Source organism: Ostrinia nubilalis, chromosome 4 (genome assembly GCF_963855985.1).
Source record: "Ostrinia nubilalis chromosome 4, ilOstNubi1.1, whole genome shotgun sequence".
In the NCBI taxonomy this organism is placed as follows: domain Eukaryota; kingdom Metazoa; phylum Arthropoda; class Insecta; order Lepidoptera; family Crambidae; genus Ostrinia; species Ostrinia nubilalis.
In genome coordinates, this window is record NC_087091.1 from 9015856 (window position 1) to 9037164 (window position 21309).

A 21309-nucleotide genomic window follows, 5' to 3' on the forward strand; every position below is an offset into this window, starting at 1 on the left:
AATATGAGACAAAACCAATGAGTTAAAATTTCATTTTAATAGTACCTACATACAATCGTCTTACACTCTTTAGAAGAGCACACTGACACAAATAAATAATAAAAAATACTGTCTAAGGTCTGTAGCTAAAGGTCTAAGCTGTAAGATAGAAGAATATTCTAGGCAAAAAGATGGCAGATGCAGCAGATGTCAACGGATTTAAAACTGGAGTTCATGTGACTCCTTGTAGACTTGAGTATCTAGAGCGTCCCTTCCTCCACCATGCGTAAGAATTTTCACAAAAATACTGTCTAAGGCCTGTAGCTAAAGGTCTAAGCCGTAAGATAGAAGAATCTTATAGCCAAAAACATGGCAGATGCAGCAGATGTCAACGGATTTAAAACTTGGAGTTCATGTGACTCCTTCTAGACTTTAGTCTATAGAGCGTCCCTTCCTCCACCATGCGTAAAAGTTTTCCAAAAATACTGTCTTAGGTCTGTAATAAAAGTCTAAACTGCAAGATAGAAGAATCTTTTAGCCAAAAACATGGCAGATGCAGCATATATCAACGGATTTAAGACTGGATTGGCACCACCTTGCAATGTCATCCTCTCATTATTATCTGTAATGTAAATTATTTTTAAAATGTATTTAAAAAATAAAATGTTCGTTTTATTATTTCAATAATCTGACCTCTCAACTCAACTACACTACACAAACACCTTTGTTCGCAACTGTACTGACGAAACCTCGATATTATACCGTTCATTTAAGATGGCAAGCTTTTTGCTGCGGTAATGCACTCCAGGTAACCGTGTGTGATGCTTATTGCTCATAGTGATTTTCGATACAGAGCCCCGTACATACGTTATACATAAATTAGGGAAAGAAAACACCCAGACCAATACAGACAAATATGTATGCAATTTTAGTATGATATTTTTATTTATTAATAAACAAAAAGACTGAACAAAATTGATGCGTGTACTGATTAATGTAATTAACCACATGCAAAGTTTCGTGAATTGCAACAACTATAATTTATTATCCAAGCTCTAAATAATCGCTACTACGAGTAACTGATCATAAAATGTTTTTCCAATCGCTCAAGCTCCCGAGTACCTACCGATAGGTCGGGTGACGTAATCTTGAAATTCTTTTGGCCGGCGCGGAATTTCCGGAAGGTCGGGTGACGCCACGCCTCTTTGAACCGTGTTTACTTTGGCAGTTATATTTTATATTTATTCGAGTCTAAAATATATTCCCAAAAATTCTGAAAGTTATTTTAATTTGTATCACTTGGATATGATTTGTATTAGAAAGTGCTGTGAGTGTGACGCTTGAACGGAAGGAAGTCAACCTAACCTAACCAACTGCGTATTTCTATACTGTGTAGCCGCAAGAGCTCTTTGGCGCGCTGTCTTCGGCGAAGTATTGCGCGCGCAGATTTTGACAGCGCGAAATACCTACTTTAGCAGAAATACCAAGCCTTAAGCAGCTGTTAAATTTGAGAGTGCTTGCGCGGTATCTTAAATCCTATTCTTATACCTAAATCGACCTAAATAGTGGTAAATAATGTGTGTCATCGTTATCATTTCTTTCGAGCCTCGAGGAAATACCTAGATCTAATCGCAGGAACGCAATAAGGCTGAACGCTATTGAAAAATATTATTATAATGACATGCAATTCCGAGCGAGGTTCCGCGTCTCTAAAGAAACGGTGTTGTTTCTGAATTCATATTCATGGAAGCTCTTTGAAACCCCTCACCAAATGCCATACAACCAGTGGACCAAATACTTATTATAACCCTACTGTTCTACGCAACGGGAAGTTATGAACGTGTACTAGGTGATATCTTCCACATCTAACAGCCAACTGTGCATCGTATAGTGCACGAAGTAACAACCAAAATAGCTGCTATGAAATCGCTTTACATAAACATGCCTATTTCTGAGGATTAAGGGGACATCGCATAGCAGCATTTCCAAGAGTTGTTGATTTGTCAATTTGATGCTCTGTCAGTCAACAATGATAAATGTCAATTGTGGTTACGTTTCGGTCCACGATCGCCACTTAATAGATTTCAACAATAAAAAGTATCACATTTTTAATTAAATAAAAATGCAAGCATTAATTTTTTTATATGATAAAACGAGATTTATATGTATATAATAGAAACTAAAAATAAACTGTTCTATGTTAAGTTGATTGAGTATATTTCCATAAAAGACAATACATAACCAAACGATGCTGCGTGTAATGGATAAAAGACGTAAAGTTATCATTTGTGTAAATGAAAACATACTTTTTTTGGTAAATGTTGCCATTATGTAAACATTTGAGAGCTGCTTAGCTGATCACGGCTTCAAATCCGTTGAGTAGCGTTTGAGAATACCATTTAAAATTGAAGGATACTTAAATTTAGGAGCCCGTCAGCTGAGTGGTAGATTTGAGTAGTGTTTCAGTATTCGGCCGTAAGAGCTATAGTATGACCGGTTAAATGAGACCTCGCCTGCGGAACGCGGGGGCACAGGGGCGGGACGAGAACGGGGACCGTGCGGGGTGCGGGCGGGGATGATATAAAAGAGATAAATTTCACTAGATAGTTCTCAAGATATGTGACGTCACAGTGAAGTGGTTAACGGTAAACAGGTGGTGATAAATTTTGTAAAATAAATTATTTTCTAATAAAGAAAATAAATTATTTTTAATAAAGAAAATAATTTATTTTATAATAAAGAAAATAATTTATTTTATAAAATTTTAATGAAACAATTCATGTCGTATTTCATGTAAAATTTATTGTGTGCAAGATGTATCCAAATTATTAATCAATCACTTATGTCCTTAACAATATCACTAGAACTTGATTCTTCACTTTCAAAGCAGCCATCATCCAAATTATCTGAATCATCGTGCACATTAATAATAAAATCAACAACGTCATCTAGAACTCCGTCGTGTTCGCAATATTCATCCGCTACAATGCTCCCACTTTTCTACGGAATATTCAGCAAATAAATTTTCCAACATATTTTTTTCTGGTCCAAATTGGAGTCGATACTTTTTTCTGCTAGCTGTCTTTTTATATCACCTCAGACCAACTCAATTGGGTTCAGGTCTGGGTGGTAAGGAGGCAAACGCAACACTTCATGGCCCTTTGCTTTCAATAACTCATCAATTTTATATAATAATATGTCCTCTTGTAATGGCTTTTAATTAATTTGGATAAATCATCCTTTTTTAATTTATCATCAAAAGGCACCTCATGTCGTCGTAGCCAATCTTGCATTTCTGGCTTGGTAGAGGCCATAGTCGGCTTTTTTTCTACACTAACCGAATGATAAGCTGCATTATCCATTACTATTACTGAATTTGGTGGAATATTAGGCATCAGCTTTTCATTTAGCCATTTACTGAAATTCACGAAATTAATTGTATCGTGATAATCACCTGTTTTACATTTGGATTTAAATATCACAAGTGCTCCATCTACAAATCCAGTGTAGCCACCACAATGTATGATGATTTACCAATATGAGACAATACTCCGTGTTCATCCTTTGATTGCCAACATTTTGAAACGTTATGAGACGCATTGACATAAGTTTCATCGAGATATAAAATATGTCTTCCTTCTCTACGATACTTTTTAACAGTATTTAGATATTTCCACCTCCATTTGACTGTTCAATAAGGAGTTTAATTTCAGATCCGCATTTTTGAAATGTAAACCCTAGGTCAAGTAATAATAATCTTAAATATTCTCTGCCGCAGTATAATACATTATCTTCTCTAAGGGTAGCGTTCAAGGATTTCAGAGTTGGTATTTTTTTTTTAAATGTGTAATACTGAGTAACTTTTCTTCTTATCACGGCTTTTTTGAAATCATCTACTTCCACCCTTTTCCTGCGGCTTTGTTTCGATTTCTTCGGTGATTTAAATTTTTCGTTGTTTTTTTAATAATTTTCCTTGTTGTACAATTCTGGATACAGTCTTTTCCGATAGTCCAGTAACGTTTGCTACGGTTTTGTTTAATGGTATATCTTGTTGATATTCATCAGAATTTGGATCCAGTTTTTTTTTTCTAAAATATTCATAAACGTTAAAAGCTATTTGCTTGCACTGACTATTAATTTTATGTCCGAAAATCTTTCGATTCATCTTAAAAATGTAATCTCATGTATAGCCCTCACAAAGCGTCCGTAACAAATAACACAAGCGATCGCTAGCCGCATCGCCAGCGAAATGAATTTTGACAAGAATGCGCCTGCCGCCCGCACCCCGTACAGTCCCCGTTTTCGTCACGCCCCTGTGTCCCCGCGTTCCGCAGGCGAGGACTCATTTAACCGGCCTACCTATAGTGAACGCCAGACCTACGTTATTTTATAAAGGCTGAAAGTTTGTCAGCGCATGCTCCCAACATAGCTAAGAACCATGGCCAAACATGAAGTTTGGGTCATGGTGGCTTTGGCAGACAGACGGTACTAAAGGTGTGTAAAATACCAACTTAATTACGTCAAAGTATAAAGGCTGATTTTTTTAAATTTCCTTCAAAATGTTATTAGAAATGACGTCATTAATTGACAGACACCTACCATGGTGGCAGCCCTTAGCCAGACACCTTAAAGTTCATGAAAATGTAGTCCTACTTACGTCATACTATAAAAGCTGATATTTACATAAAATATTTGAACTATCATTTGATGAAGTTTCCTCGTCAGCCAGACACTTCTGATGGTTCCTTCGCCTTGCCAGACAGCTTTTAGGGTGGCTGAAAGTGCGAACGCGAGGCACTATAAATATTGTTTTTTGTACTTTTTCTTAAGTTACTCAAGTATTTGAGTCTGTAAATCATCATCTCATGTTGATGAGCTGATGATGGAAGGTAAGTACCTACAACTCCTTAAGGCTTAGGTAATCCCTAATTTTAAAGTGATTACCTCTGAAAGTTGCCTAGAGTAAAGTTCTTAGCAACATTAGCATTACCTATGTTAATGCTAATGTTGCTAAGAACTTTACTCTAGGCGTTTAGCAACTATTTTGAAGATAAAATTTTCTACTGTTTTAGTCGGTTCAGCCGTTCTCGAAATTTGAACATGTAATATGTAGGTAACTTCGGGTGGAATCTTGCAAGCTGAATTTGTTAGACCAACTTCCTGACGACAACTGTAGGTATTGGAACACATAGTAGTATTGTCTATGGTTTAAAAAAGCAAATGTTTCTTCTTTTGTCTATTGTCATTTCTCTTTGTGTTACTTATGAAGAATAAACTGAAAATGTGTTTAATCTCGTCTTTTTATTACAAATCCTTCAACAACTGATTGAGTTAAAATTTTGGATATACATGTAATTCGGATGACAATGCAATATTGTGATGACATGGAGTCGATCTGATGATAGAGCTGGAATGCCCGTGGCCCCATAGCAACTCCGGGATTAAACGATTCCATCGAGTTTAGGCTCGTTTGATTTGTATTTATTTATTTATATAAATATAAGTAAGTAATATTATGTAAGTAAGCTACTTTAAAAATCACGAGTACCTACCTACTTCAATTCTCAAAGGCAAACAGGGTCTGATGATGGAGGCTAGTTTCTTAAAAAAACACTTTCAGTCCGTCAATTACACTATCAAAAAATATTGAACACGGGATATTTTTATTTGTCAACAAACAAGTAATTACGAAGTTATGATGCGATGAAATTCCGCGTGACGTCACAAATCGCAACAATTTTAAGCACGCCCTAACGTCATGGGCCTCTTCTGAACTTTGGCGCGCTTTATCTCTTTAAATTTTCATAAGTTTAAGAAAGTGAAAAATACTTACATTTAAAGTATTTTTTTGGTCAGTTGACCGACGGACTAATTCAAACTCTTGCTTTACCCAGGAAACATCCCTATTCTTAGAAATTATTTCGAGTCCGCAATTCCGCATCATAAATAAAAAAATAAAGTAAAAGAAAAAACCTTTTTAAAACAAGTTTTTGTATGCTAATAATTTTAGTTTCATGACATGCTCCCAAAATTCATCATCTTATAAGAGGATTTCAGTTTTTATCGACGAAACTTTTTAATTATTATAGCCTATAGGTACGTTTCATGGTTAGGTAATTTACGGAAGTTTATTTGCACTTAACATGAAAAATTATGGTATCAATGTACTGTGTAGTACCTATGCACCTTCAGTGGCAACAACAAGGTCTATTGAGTACCTATAGTCTACTAAAGGCATGAAATAAATTAATTTTCACCAAAAATTAAAACCAACTCCAAAACGATTCACCAAAAGGTAGGCTGTCACCGACTCCGAAAATATCAATCATGATATACGGGCATTTGTTATCAGTACTATCCACATTTTTTAATAAGCTCTATAGAACAATTTATCTATACCACTTTATCTTATTTTTTTTAAGTGGTATTTTCGCGAAGAAACATTTTGAAAATCTAATTCTAAATGGCCCATTTGCGCCGAGCCTAAGTATGAAAAATATAAATTGTTTTCTTCACGTAAATCGATTAAGTTACTGATTCTGACTCGCTCCTAATCTGGATACTGATTGCAAAGGCCTAGTAAATAAATAACGGAATATATTTTCAACTTTTACTTATCTAGTGCCGTTTTATTTGGAGTCGATTTTTTACACTAATAGATTCTATTTAGGTAGATAATAGCGTCCGAGCATGCCTTAATTCAATCGTATCGTCTGACTGAACGTGCTCTATGAACAACTCTGACATAAAAACTATTGTCAAACAAAGACTAGGTTGCACCATCTAATTTTAAATTTGACAAAAGTCAAAAATCTGTTAAACTCCATACAAAAAAACACCGGTTATCGCCAAAGCTACGGTCAAAGTTGGGTCACGTCAGGTGGTGCAACTCAGCCAAAGAAAAAATTCATTTTGATCGCTAATGTCAGTTTGCAGCGAGTGACACAACCTCCCCGTCTGAAGGCCAGCGGCCGACTGCCGCCCGCACCCCGCGAAGGCCCCCTCAACAGCAAAACGTTCGGAATTTATCAAAAGTAAAATTTATGAATGAAAGTAATGTTCGATTGAAAAACGCAACGTGTCATTTAAAGATTAAAGAATTCCTAATCTATTCGTGCAAAAATCTTTTAAATTAACATAGCCGTTTTGGAGGAGTAGGGAATTTAAGTAAAAAATGGATGTCCCGTATTTATTTTTTTAATCCAAAACAAAGAGACGTAGCGAAAATTCAAACGTCACAAATGTAGTCCTTGAACTGTTGTATAACATATATTTTTTTCAACTATTTCTGTCCAGCAGTAAAAGAGGAGTAGGCTTTACAAAATGCCCATTTGACGCGGATTGAGGACTCTAATCGCCTTAAAGCACAAGCATAATGCAACTGACTGTAAATTTTTGGTGAAGATGGCTAAAATAAATACATTAAAAAAAATGTGTTTTACATTTTTAATATCTTTAGAAATCATTGAAATATTGTAGTTCAAAGTGCGCTCTTCAAACCGGAGTGAGTAGCAAGACGGCCGAGTGCTGATTATGAAAATGTGCCGCTAACATGACAATCTTAGCTAGTATGGGAACCTAAGCAGGGATTCGAGACTTCATTTACGCGGACCTGGTAATGCGCGCTCGTTAAAATAATATGGATACTTATACTAAAACTATTATTATATTTGTCTAGTAAAAAATAATAGTGTCTAGCCTTTAACTAGTGACACGTAGTCTCACAGGCGTCGCATCGCCGCCCCGGGTGCCAAGCATCAGGGGGTGACAACGGAGTGACAACTCAGTCTCGCAGATTAGTACCCACAGGTGCATCTGCATGACAAGGACGTCGCATCTGATATGTCATGATAAGGGGGTGCGTGCGATTGGTATCATCATATAGCTCATGACTTAGTAATAACATATTTCGTCTTCAAATCGGTGACCCGAAAAATCTGGGGGACACCAGACCATTCTGGGGTGCCTTAGCCCCCCGCAATATGAACACCCATCTTATAGTCTTATGAGGAGTGGGGAGGGGGGGAGGGGGTCGCCCCAGGTGCCAACCTATGCTACGCCACCACAGTACACATGTGTCGGGGTGTTGCAATCCCATATGTTTGCAATGTTCTCGCCTTTTGTGCAAAAATTGCCATTGATTTTATGCCAAATTGAGCGGGTGTCAGAATTTTTATTTTTAGTTTTCAGAAGTGGCTTTTATGTTTTTCGGTGTCTATATTATTAGATTTTAAGGAAAAGGTATTAAAATGCTAAAAAAGGACCTCATGTCAATTATTGACTTAATAATAGTTAAATACAAACACAATTTTAAATAATCCACATGCGATTTTGTAAATTTTTTGATTTCGACGTAGTAGCCTGTGAGACGTCATGTCCCTTATAGTGTTATACAATAATTGTCATATCACTGGTTAAAGGCTAGACAAACCGCAAGAGGATTTAAGACACTACCTACTATTAATAATCAACAATATAACGGTTAAATATTATGTAATATATACAGGGGTTGTGTACCTCATGGTGATGGATATGGGCCTCATATTACTATACAGTGTGAGTCACGTTAAAGTGTACATATGAAAATAGATGAAACTAAACCTATTTTTATCGACAAAAAAGAGGTCAAAAAATTTTTGAGATTTTTTTTAAATTTTTTATATAATTTTTTTTCTTCCAATTACTTATTTTAAAGAAAACGTAATAACTTTTAAACTAAGCGGTATATCCTGATAAAATAAAAACAGTAATAATGCTAAATAACAGGCATTACTAAAAAATACATAAAATACACTAAAAATGCCAACAAATAATAAAAAATGATAATTTTTGAAAAAAATCTGCTTTTAAATTCGTGTTTTTTTGGTTATTTGATAAATTTCTCCAAAAAATGCCCCTATAACAGGTGGTTTTTATTACTTTGTATTATTCTCTATCGTATTATCTTTGTAAAACCAAAAATCGCATGTCTCTATCCCTATCACAACATTTGCTATGATCGTTTGAACAAAGGCCTGCCACAACATTATTCTCCGCTACAGGTAGAGACAATTTTAATTTTAACTAAAATGCTTATTTTACTTCGAAATCTTTTGTTTTTATTTGAAATCTAACTTGTCTTTATCAAAATTACAAATCTAGAGCCATTTTCAGTTTCGTTGTTAACGAAGCGTTGAATGGCGCGCCCGGAGAGGCTTAGTTCAAAACGATCATTGCAAACGTTGTGATAGGGATAGAGACATGCGATTTTTGGCTTTAGGAAGGTAATACGATAGAAAATAATACAAAGTAATAAAAACCACCGGTTATAGGGGCATTTTTTGGAGAAATTTATCAAATAACCAAAAAAACACGAATTTAACAGCAGATTTTTTTCAAAAAGTATCATTTTTTATTATTTGTTGGCCTTTTTTGTGTATTTTATGTATTTTTTTTAGTATTGCCTGTTATTTAGCATTATAACTGTTTTTATTTTATCAGGATATACCGCTTAGTTCAAAAGTTATTACGTTTTCTTTACAATAAGTAATTGGAAGAAAAAAAATTCTATAAAATTTTTTAAAAAAATCTCAAAAAAAATTTGACCTCTTTTTTGTCGATAAAAATAGGTCTAGTTTCATCTATTTTCATATGTACACTTTAACGTGACTCACACTGTATAGTCCCACATGTTGTCCTACCGTGACGTACCGAGCGACTGTTGACATTTATTTAAAAAATATGGCCGAGTTGAAATACTGTATAGATAGTATTACCACAGAATAATAATAAGTACTACGTACAGAAGGTTTTCTTAGCGAGAAGGTATTTAAAAAAATGTATGCTCAATGTCGTTAACAATATAGACAAAACCCCCCTAGACAAAACGCACTTTATGATCGAATCGAAAATCGAATCCGTCAAAACTCCATACAAAAAAGGGGCTTTTCGACCACTTTTCGACTGGTTTGCGATTATACGAGGGGCGGCTGAAAAGTTTTGAGCCTAGGGTATTAAAAATGCCGATAGAAAAGTATTAAAAATATATTTTCCTACTTAATCTCCCTCTACTACAACGGACTTCTTACATTTGTGTAAAAGAGCTTTTAACCCACTGAAAAAAAATTTGCAATCTTTGCCTTCGAAATGAGCCTTTAACGCTGCCTTCATTTCTTTGTCACTCAAAAATCTTCGTTCCCGAAGGTCTTTTTTCCAATTTGAGAATTAGACAAAATAGCTAGAGATTCGGACTAAATTGTGTGGTGGGTGATTAATTTCTTGAAATCCAGTTTTACCCAGGGCAAGCCATGCAACATGCGCGATGTGCGCGGGCGAATTGTCTTGCAATAACAGATTTCCTTTCGCCAGTTTGCCTCTCAATATTTCAACAACCACTTGACGCACTCTTATCAACAGTACAGCATAATAATCTCCGTTTATTGTAGTTTTTTTTAAATAGGTAGTTAATGAATAAAATTCCATCACAATCCCAAAAATAGTGGCTATGAGCTTGGGTGTCGATCGCTCCACTTTGAATTTCCGCGGCAGCGTTTTCCCTTTTAAATCCATTGCATTTACTCTTATTTTGACTCTACATCGTACTGCCGGATCTATTACTTATCAATAGTGACAATGTAAGAAAAAAAATTGTTAGGATTATGGCCAAAGATGTCCTAAAACTCCTGCGAAGTTGTGACTCGACACTGGTTGTCGAGCGGCGTGAGCATTTTTGGCACCCATCGCGCGCACCCCTATTTCATGTGCAAATTGGTTTGAAAAATAATGCCGATGCGTTCCTTGCTAATGCCTATGGCTTCAGCTATCTGTCACAGCTTAATTCGATGATCTCTAAAGCAAGATTAATTAAATTTTCATTATTTTATTCGTTAATGGCGAAATCTGGCCGCCCTGACTAGCGGTCATCTTTTAGCGACCCCCTGCCATGCTTGAACTATCGGGTCCAATCTTTCATGATGGCAAATGAAGGCCCAGACTCCCCATAAACTGTGGACATCTCATCAAATGTTACCGTCAGCGTTTTGTACCTCTTTTTGAGGAATTTTATGACAACTGTTTACTTCAATTTCGTACATTGCGCGGATGACTGAGACATGATGATGTTTACGAATTAATTACTAAAAGCGTGATGACGCCAATGAAATGAAACTTTGTACATATACTAAGGAGGCTATTGGCAAATTAATTAAATTTAGAGCAAGTCAATAATAACACTTGAAGATACTTAGGCTCAAAACTTTTCAGCCGCCCCTCGTAATTTGCACTTTGTCTAGACCCAATGGTGTAATTTAGTTTGTCTCAAGAGTCGAGCACCGTTTTCTTGACATACGTCAATCGATCGAAACGATCGGTACTGCGCCGATTCCATAGGGCTGACTTCGGTAAAATAATGTGTGACGTAAAGTGCCAAACTGCGGAAAATGGAGGAGGAAATACATGATTACTATGCATGAATAATATTTTGTGTTTCTTTCATTATTCAGTTACACACACACCACCGTTTTTTCTACTTTCCATCATACATAGTTTAATGTCTATACAATGCAAATGGGTGAAGAATATTGTCGCGGTTTGGGCTTTAGGAGCAGTGACATTATAGAATTTAGATTTAAGTTAGATAAACAAAAGATAATTTGGGTTAACAAGTAATTTATTTAGATCAAAGTAGTGAGAACTCTTAGGAAGTGGGTTGTCGAGCAAACTATCATATCGCACGAGATTCGTCACCGGTGGTAGTGTATTCAAACCACTGTCCTCGCTACAATACAATACACGTGCGTGCGTCAATGCTCGCACTTGAGTGTCCTGTCGATTAAATCGACGGTCCCTACGTATAATTCAGTATCTACCAGTTCAGTGATTTGCCGTTTTTGTTTGCAAAACCTTCAGAACACCCAACAGTTTCGGCTCAGTTAAAAAAACATACAGTTTTTATTCAAATTGAACCTTAAAACGTCAAAAAACAAATCCCGCAACTACAAAATTAGAACGATTTCCGCAGTAAAATTGCATTACTGGCAGTTAAGAAATTTTACGTTGGACCGCACGCCTTACTTCGCGCGCCCAGCCCCGCAACTGCCACTTTCATTCGCGCAGATCGAGTAAATTGATACGTAATTTATGAAGGAAATAGGTATTATTATGGTTTCTGACTTAATTTATTTCACTCAACAATTCAACATTATACCAACGGCAAATTAATCAGTTAACTGTAGGCATAAGGTAGTTGCGTTGTTTTACTCGGGACAATTAAAGTTACGTCGGACAATTCAAGTATCTTCTAGCCGTAACTGCCACTATAAATGTTTTACTTTGGAAAAGTTTGTTTTATGTCTGTAAGTTAGTACCAGTAACGGTGTTTTACGCTGAGAAATTGTATATTAGCAATATCTGGTGGACATAAAAGTGAAGACAAAATAATATAAAATATGATATACAACACGACTGAAGTATCTTGGGTCATTTATTAGACTCAACGCAACCAAGTTCTTCTCCTATGCTACTTTATAATACAAGATACAATTAAAAAATCGTAAAATTTATTTTATTTATTTACTAAGCATATTAAGGCAATCAGAAATAAATATAAGCAGGTAACACTTACAAACAAAAGTTTAAATTAACTGGATTTAGAATCTACTATTACATGATAATGCTTACATGATATTGCAAACATATACCCGTCAGAAGGATGAGGTATACCCACTAAAAATACCCTGGTGCCCCGTCACCACACACCCACATACACGGCGACAGTTGGGACGAGAGCAACTGAAAGTACACAGCTTTTCCGTACACACACTCGCCGTCAGCAGACGGTGGTGGTGGCCTATCTATGCAATGCCTCCCGTGCGGCCCCGTTACGCTGGCCATTACCGAGGAAGGAAGATAGGTGGCAATTATACTGTCACCTTCCCTGGAGCAAATTCAAATGCACCCGCACTTGGTTCGTAGTCGCGCTATTGTACTGCAGCTTCTTGCGGCACCTTGTCTTCTCAGATAGAGGTGCTTCATTGCCACCCAACTTTTGTTACTGTCCACATAGCTTTGACTATGCTATCCCGCAAGAATATGGTGTGTTATATGCTCCTACCACCGCACCGCTCCTGCCACCGCAATACAGGAAGGGCTCGAAGGATCCGTGCCCAGTCATGGTGCGATCGCTAGAGCAAACTTAAACTTCAGCACGAGTGCGAATAAGGTTCAGCGACCCAACTTAGCCACGGCCCACGGCGAGGTGGTTTATCAACTATTAGACTACAGCACAGTCTAGCGAGTCTCACGTCAAACAGCCTCTCTGTACTCCTATGGCGGAGCTTTCACCTCGTTCTTCACGCTGCGTTAAAGCCGACGATGTAGCCCTGTAGATTTTCTGGGTCTGTTAAGGTCTTAGAAGATGGGCAGCGTTACCCTTCCCTATGAGGGTGATGCCTTAGATGGGACAGAATCATGCTTTTGAGGGTACCAGTATAGAGCTCCCGTTTCTCCATAGCCTTCCGACATACGAGTTTTCGGACCTCCAAATTAGGGAAGCAGCCACGAAACAGCAAGCTGTCTTCCATTCGCACGGCGACGGATTGGAAAAAGTGCGAGCTGCCACTGGTTACATATGTTACAGGAAATGTATGAAATCCGTCATTGTATACAATTCCTAGGAATTGTGTACAAGTCCTAAAATCACCCGGAAATGTGTGATGTAAATTATATTAGACACATTTCCTAGGAAATTTACACATTTCCTAAACAGCAATCGGAAATGTAATTAAGATTTCTTTTTTTTCTCCGAAACATAAATGGCGCTACCACGCCGCGGCAGCTGTGTATGTGTAAGGTCGCAAGTCTAACCTAACCTAACCGAGACTTAGTTATCCAGCTACAGGAGTACTAAAACCTTCATGCCAATAATAGTTTAATAAAAGAGATGTTAAAATTAGGGTTTTCCAATACTTCAGCGTAATATGCGTGATGCCGAAATAAAGGTATGCCAATAGGCAAGTATTTTTTTCGGCCAAAGTATAATAGTGCGAAAACAACTGTCAGGCTAAACAATAATAGTTGTGAGTTAAAAGTACCTATCGGCCAATGTGGTTTGGCTAAATGAAATTTTAGGCGTACCGAGGGGCACCCGATCACACGACCGCGCTTGTGCCGCTTAGTTTTATACATTTCCTAATACAATATTGGAATTCTATAAAATTCCTAGGAAAAGTATACATGTCCTAGGATATGTGCGTATTAAAAAATCTCTGAAGCAATATTTTATACATTTCCTAAATAGCTTCGGAATTGTATACATTTCCTAGGAATAGTATACAATTCCTAGAATTCATACATTTCCTGTAACACATACATTTAAGGTCACCGTATTTTCGCTCACTACTTGGCGCCACTGGTGATTAACAGGATTACTCTTAGATATTTGATCTGGGCCTTAGTTTTGACAGTGGTGTGGGCGTCAGGTGAAGGTGTCAGGGATGCCTTTAAATATATGTGGTCCCTGGCCTAAGGCGACCATAATGCCGTCTGTGGCGCCCAGGCAAGCCGCCTCGCTGTTTGTTTATTTATGAGGATATTCTTGTAATGATGAAACTATCTGCATGACAGATGATACCTTGAAATATCCATGCCCTTGAAAAGGGTTCCATTTAGTACCCAGTTGTATTCAATGTTCGACAAGATCGAACTCAAAAAAGAGCCATGTGGATCTTCGGACTCGATGCCATGCTGTCAAACCTAGCCGGCACTATTGACAAAGAAAATTTACCGGTTCTACAAGTATTCTTCAGTCAAAAGACCCCTTAGATAAGGAAGAATCTTAAGGTATTGAGTGCCTCCAAAATGCAACTATCTGGGAAACGAGGCGGGATGCTGTTATGCCTCGTCGAGCTGGACTATGGGCCTAGAGTGAGAGTTACGGTCAGTAGTAGCTGAACTTTGTTCCCGTGTACAATTACTTATGTGGCAGATAATAATTTAAACAAATATATTACTCCTACGTAAAAGTTAATAAGTACCACTTACGTCATTTGTAATTAGAAACTTTCCATTGTATAAGTGAGTAAATGACAAATAATACACTCATTGTGATTATTTTTTGATAATTCTTCATGTTTTATAAAATATACCTCATATAAAACTATTATACCTCATCAATGTATGATAAATAGAACGCGAGCTACACATGTTTAAACCTTCAAACCGCTCTTCTGTAAAATTGGCCGTTTTCAGATACGTTTATAAACGTAGGGACCGTCGAAATAATTATCCCAGTAGGTGCCGTCCCGCGTCCGCGTTTTGTTTTCGATGCAAACTCGCGGAGATGAACAGGCCTGGTACATATTACCGTGACCGTGGCCTCCTCTACCACAGGTGTCAAAGTGTTATTTAACCCTTTTCGCACCTGATTTTTTGTTGTAGAAGGAGTAGTCGATTTTTTATTTCAATTACCTAAATTACTCGCTATTGAGCACAGAGATCTTTTAACTTGTTGGTATACTCATATTAAACTAATAATGCATCGTTTTCAGCTACATACTGTCAGAAATTGCCAAACAGAACAGCAAGTTATCGCTACAAAATCCAGTTGAATATATCGGCGAATTCTACCTCGACGGCTCTGATGGCTACACTTATCTAGTCAAATACATTCTGACAGATGTCTCGAAGGATAATAGTACATACTATACACCAGAGCAAGGGCCAGGCACACCACCACTGGTTTTGGCATCCATGGTTGGCTAATCAAATAAGGGCTAATAAAAAGAACGCCAACCAACACTGTTTTATAGTTGAAGAAATATAACAATATATATTGTTAGAAATAAGTCTGTTTTCATTTATGTATTTCTTTTAAAACCTTCAGTTCTCATAAAAATTATAAAAATACAGTTCATAACTTTTTGTTATATTTATTGCAACTCGAGATGCAGTACTTATATAATTCCCGTTTTTGCAACATTCTTCTTTACTGCTCCGCTCCTATTGGCTGTAGAGTTGTGTTGTATAGCCATAGCTGGGCATTAACGAAGTTAACATTTTTATTAACGGATTAACTTTTAAGTTAACTTTAAAAAATGTTAACGGACTCGTTAACTTTCGTTAAATTATCCTAAGTCCGTTAATCGTTAATCCAGTACCTACCTACTATTTACCAAAAAGATACAGCAGGCACGATGAAAAACGCGTTCTGACAAGTAGGTACGTTCGGGCTTCTAGAACTTCCAGAATCCAAAATAACAGTTTTTGTAACCAGATTCGTCGAACGCAACGATATAAAAAATGCATTTTTTTAAATTTATTTACAACTGAATTTAAGACCAGTTCTCCTCAACCTATTGAGCTGAAATTTGGTATACTTATGTAAGTACGATGACAATGCAATGTTATGGTACCATTGAGCTTGTCTAATGATGGAGTCAGGAGGTGGCCATAGAAACTCCTAAATGAAACGGCAGAATCGCATCGTTCGAATTTGGGTTCGTTGGATTTATCTTTTCGAGCACTTTAGTACTAGATGATGTCCAGGGTCCTGATGATGGAGTCAAGAGGTGGCCATAGGAATTCCTAAACGAAACGGTGGAAACTTATCGAGTTTGGGTTTGTTGGATTTGTCTTTTCGAGCACTTTGGTGCTAAATTGTATTGTAATTGTACCAAGGCTCTGAGATTGAGTTGAGATACAACTAAAAAGTGTATAATAAAATTATAATTAAAAAAAAAACTTTTTTTAAAAACAAGCTTTTATTATGAAATGCAGTTGTACTAACACGAAAAAAATAATTGTACATAGGTATGCAAAGTTCAAATAATTTCGAATGCTTGTAGCGCAAACATAAAAGAGGAATAAATTCCATGCACGATAATAAGCTTTCGAAATTATTTGAACCTTGCATACAAATATGTTTTTCGTTTCATTATCACGTGTTAATCCGTTATATTAACGATTAACGTTCACTTGCGTTAAATCTTCCGAAATGTAACGTTTTAACGTTTAACGAAGTTAATTTTTTTAGTAACGGTTTAACGATTAACGAAGTTAACTATTTGATTAACGGTGCCCAGCTATGTGTATAGCCTAAAGCTTTTCTCGATAAATAAACTATCCAACACGAAAATATTTCTTCATATGAACCAGTTGCTCCTGAGATTAGTACGTTCAAGCAAATAAACAAATAAATTCTTCAGCTTTTATAATATTACAATATAATAATTAGTATAGAAATAATAATATTAATATATGTTTCACAATAAATAAATTTGAATTTGAATTTATAATGCAGGTTGTGGTTGGAGAAGGTGGATGTAGTGAATTAGTAATATTAAGGCTCCTTTTGTCTAGAGCTCGGTGTCGTACAGGGTACAGGGGTCGCCTCGTTTATATGAAGCTCAAGCCAAGGCTTACGCGCATGTTTTTTATTTATTTTATAGGTTACTAGCTTTTGCCCGCGGCTTCACCCGCGTGAAATTTAGTTTGTCACAGAATAATAATAAGTACTACGTACAGAAGGTTTTCTTCGCGAAGGTATTTAAAAAAATGTATGCTCAATGTCGTTAACAATATGGTGTAATTTAGGCTGAGTTGCACCACCTAACTTTAACGGTAGCTATGACGATAACCGGTGTTTTTTGTAAGGAGTTTGACAGATTTTTGACGCTTGTCAAAGTCAAAGCAAGATGGTATAGTTCCAAAATACTGAACTGTCCTATCCATGACATTGACAGTGGGGCGCCACCGTAAATACCGGATCGCTGGTTCCGATTTTTGCCATGTTGGAAACCATTTAGTTGAACGATGGTAGCGCCCCCCTGTCATTGAGTTTGGTGGGACAGTTCAGTGTGGGTCATCTATACAACCTAGCCTTAGTTGTCTCAAGAGTCGAACACCATTTTGTTGACAAACGTCAGTGATCGGTATTACGCCGAAGCCATAGGGCTTTCTTCGGTAAAATGATAATGTGACGTGAGGTGCCAAACTGCGGAAAATGGCGGAGGAAATACATGAATAAGCATGAATTATATTTTGTATTTCTATTCATTTCCAGGCAGTTAAAATACTGCACAGTATTTATTACAACACCGTTTTTACATACATAGTTTATTGTCTTTACAGTGTAAATGGGTGAAGAAGAATACAAGTGCGTGCGTCAATGCTCGCTCTTGAGTGTCCTGTCGATTAAATATCCCAGTAGGTGCCGTCCCGCGTGTTTTGTTTTCGATGCAAACTCGCGGCGATGAACAGGCCTGCTATTATTTTAAAGTTTAGACCATAATAATATACACTACATATAACACTGGTTTATTAATTCACCTCAATCAATTCAGTATTGCCGAAGATATTATGACCTCGAAAGTTTAAGGACTTTTTAAAATTTTCAAGATTTGCGCTATCTTTCTTGATGACGTCACAACATTGATTTTGCAGGCCTTGCACGTTGACCCATTTACCATATACTTAGAAATAAAAGAGGAAATTAAAAAAATCTGCTACATCTACAACAAAAAAATCAGGTGCTAAAAGGGTTAAATAAACAACAACAATGACTCTTGTAGTAGAGGAGGTCACGGTGCTAAATGGGGATTCAAGCGTCATGGTAACCTGAATTACTAAGCTTAGATGATAAAAAGAAAAAATAATTAAGTATTTTATTTAATGATAATTTAAATGTTACAGTTAAAACTCATAAAGGTCAAAAGCACTTTTGAATCAGAGAAAAGGCTTTACTTAACCTAGAAGTATTGGTTGATAATAATTATTGTTTGTATATAACCAAATTTTAAAACAACTTTGACTGGGATTATTTTGTAAAAATCACACCCGAACTTGGATTTGTCAACAAGCCGTATACGCCGCGGCCTAGGGGCGCAGATTTCAGAAGACGCTCGCTCGATTTCAGAGAATAAAATTCCAAATGGAACGTTTGTCAAAACGCATGCAGTTAACGTCGTGGCAAATACATACGAAAATGAAAACGGTGGCATAGCGACAGATAAGGGGATCCTACTAATATCATAAATGCGAAAGTTCGGATGTCCGGATGTCTGGATGTTTGTTACTCTTTCACGCAAAAACTACTGAGCGGGTTTTGATGAAACTTTACAGTATTATTGTTCATAACCCAGATTAACATATAGGTGATAATAGTTTAAAAATTTTAGTATTACAACCTATCAGTGTTCTCCATTGTTTGGTCAGTACGAGTTAAATGTCTAAAAAGTCTGAAAGGACATCATCCACGTTTCATATATTTTTGGTCCAAAATCAAAAGTGCCGGCCAACAAAAAAAAGTGCTGTATTCTGACAGAATACGTCTGCCTTAGCATTTGTTACTATGGCACCAAAGCCGTAGCTCCACTGTGCGTCGAGTATTTGAGATCTAAAAGTCATCGATTATTCATACATTTTTTGTTCAAAATCAAAAGTGTCGGCCAATAAAAAAAAAGTGCTGTCTTCTGACAGAATACGTCCACCTTAGCATTTGTTACTATGGCACCAAAGCTGTAGCACCACTGTGCGTCGAGTATTTGAGATCTAAAATTCATCGACGATTCATACATTTTTTGTTCAAAATCAAAAATGTCGGCCAATAAAAAAAATAGTGCTGTATTCTGACAGAATACGTCCGCCTTAGTATTTGTTACTATGACACCAAAGCTGTAGAACCACTGTGCATCGTAGTATTTGAGATCAAAGTCAGTCGTTTCATATATTTTTAGAGCTCAAATACTACGATGCACAGTGGTGCTACAGCTTTGGTGCCATAGTAATAAATGCTAAGGCGGACGTATTCTATCAGAATACAGCACTTTTATTTTTTGGCCGGCACTTTTGATTTTGGACCAAAATGGATGATGTCCTTTCATTATGATGAGGTTAAGTCGACCTTGATTCTTTCAAATGAATAGTAGTCCAGTCATTTAGTAGTTTTACCTGGAATGTTTTCAGGGAGTAATGAAAATTGGTATTTATACAGGGTGTGGTTTTGTAAAACAACGCTCATCTCAGGGGTGGTAGTACACATGAAAGTAATCACAAGAAAAATATAAATAAAATTGTAACTATTACTTTAACAGTAAAAAACCTCGTTCAAACGTTTCCTAAAATTTTCGAGACAGCGCTTAATACTGCCCGCACCACCCCTGCGTACCTCGCTACACCACCGAGCACATACGGCCGCCGCCCCGGGAGAGTGGGGGGACTGTCCGATAATAATACCATTTTCCCGATTTCATGGATTTTTCCATAAAATTTTAAAATATTGTTATTATATTTTTTTTGGCATCAGTGTCGTGTATACTACCATCCCTGAGATGGGCGTTGTTTTACAGAACCACACCCTGTATAGATTTCGATGTGCTCTTTACGAATTTCAACTTTGCGACCTCGTATGGTTGCCGCTCGCGCCGCCATATTGGAAAAATGCTGCCTAGTAGCAGTTTTTCTCAAATGTTTACTTTCGAATTAATTTTATGACAAAACATGCTTAGAGAAACTAAAATTAAAGAAAAATTTCTATTTTTTTATGTTTACATAACCTTTTTGTGAAATCAATAGTTTAGGCATAGGAGTGCCGCAAAGTATACTTCTACTTATATTTTATGCATTTTGACCGAAAAACTTATTTCCACCTCACCTTGAAGTAAAGTAACCGACACGGTTTTTTTTATACCTAAACACATCTAGACAGACACCCGGCAGCATGTTCAGCCAAGTTCAAAGAAAAAGAAACAAACTATTTCTATAGAAATATCAATTTTCATTACTCCCGGAAAACTTTCCAGGTAAAGCCATTATTTTTACCCGACTACGGCAAAGCAAAAGGAGGGTTATGATTTTGACAGGCTATGTATGTATGTATGTATGTTCATCTGTTCCCTCGTAACTTCTAAACTACTAATCAGAATTCGACAAATGACATATCATTAGAAGCGTCTTAATTGTCCGCTGGTTATAGGCTATAATAATATGGGGTTTCACAAAATCTAATGTAGCGCCCTCTAGCGGACAAAACATACAGAGTAAATATGCCGTGAATTTATTAAGATAAATATGCCGTGTTTGAATATATTATATTACTAGCATTTGCTTGTGACTTTACCTGTAGAATTCATGGGCTGATTGCATATAATTCACATCTTTTCGTTCATAGCTTCTTTACTACTTATTAGTTCATCAATTTAACTTTTGTTAATATTATGCGCCACAAATAAACTTTAACACCAAAATAGTACAAATAATAAAAAGTGAAAAAACTAAAACCCAACTACGACATAAAACGACGCTGAAAAAGTATAAAACAAGATTTTCAGAATACTGAACTGAACAAAGTTGCTAATG

At 36.6% G+C, this 21309-nt stretch overlaps 1 protein-coding gene across 3 annotated transcripts in view; it reads left to right on the forward strand.

The window, feature by feature from the left end:
• LOC135088644 (uncharacterized) overlaps positions 1-21309 on the forward strand; it is a 53085-nt gene that overhangs the window by 15720 nt on the left and 16056 nt on the right. The window contains exon 3 of one of the 3 annotated variants that reach the window (XM_063983571.1): positions 15504-15800. The exons of the other annotated variants lie outside the window; for them this stretch is intronic. Coding sequence (XP_063839641.1) covers positions 15504-15717 — 214 coding nt within the window. The 3' untranslated portion in view covers positions 15718-15800. Of the gene's footprint in view, positions 1-15503; positions 15801-21309 lie in introns of those variants that run through there. 3 annotated transcript variants of the gene reach the window in all.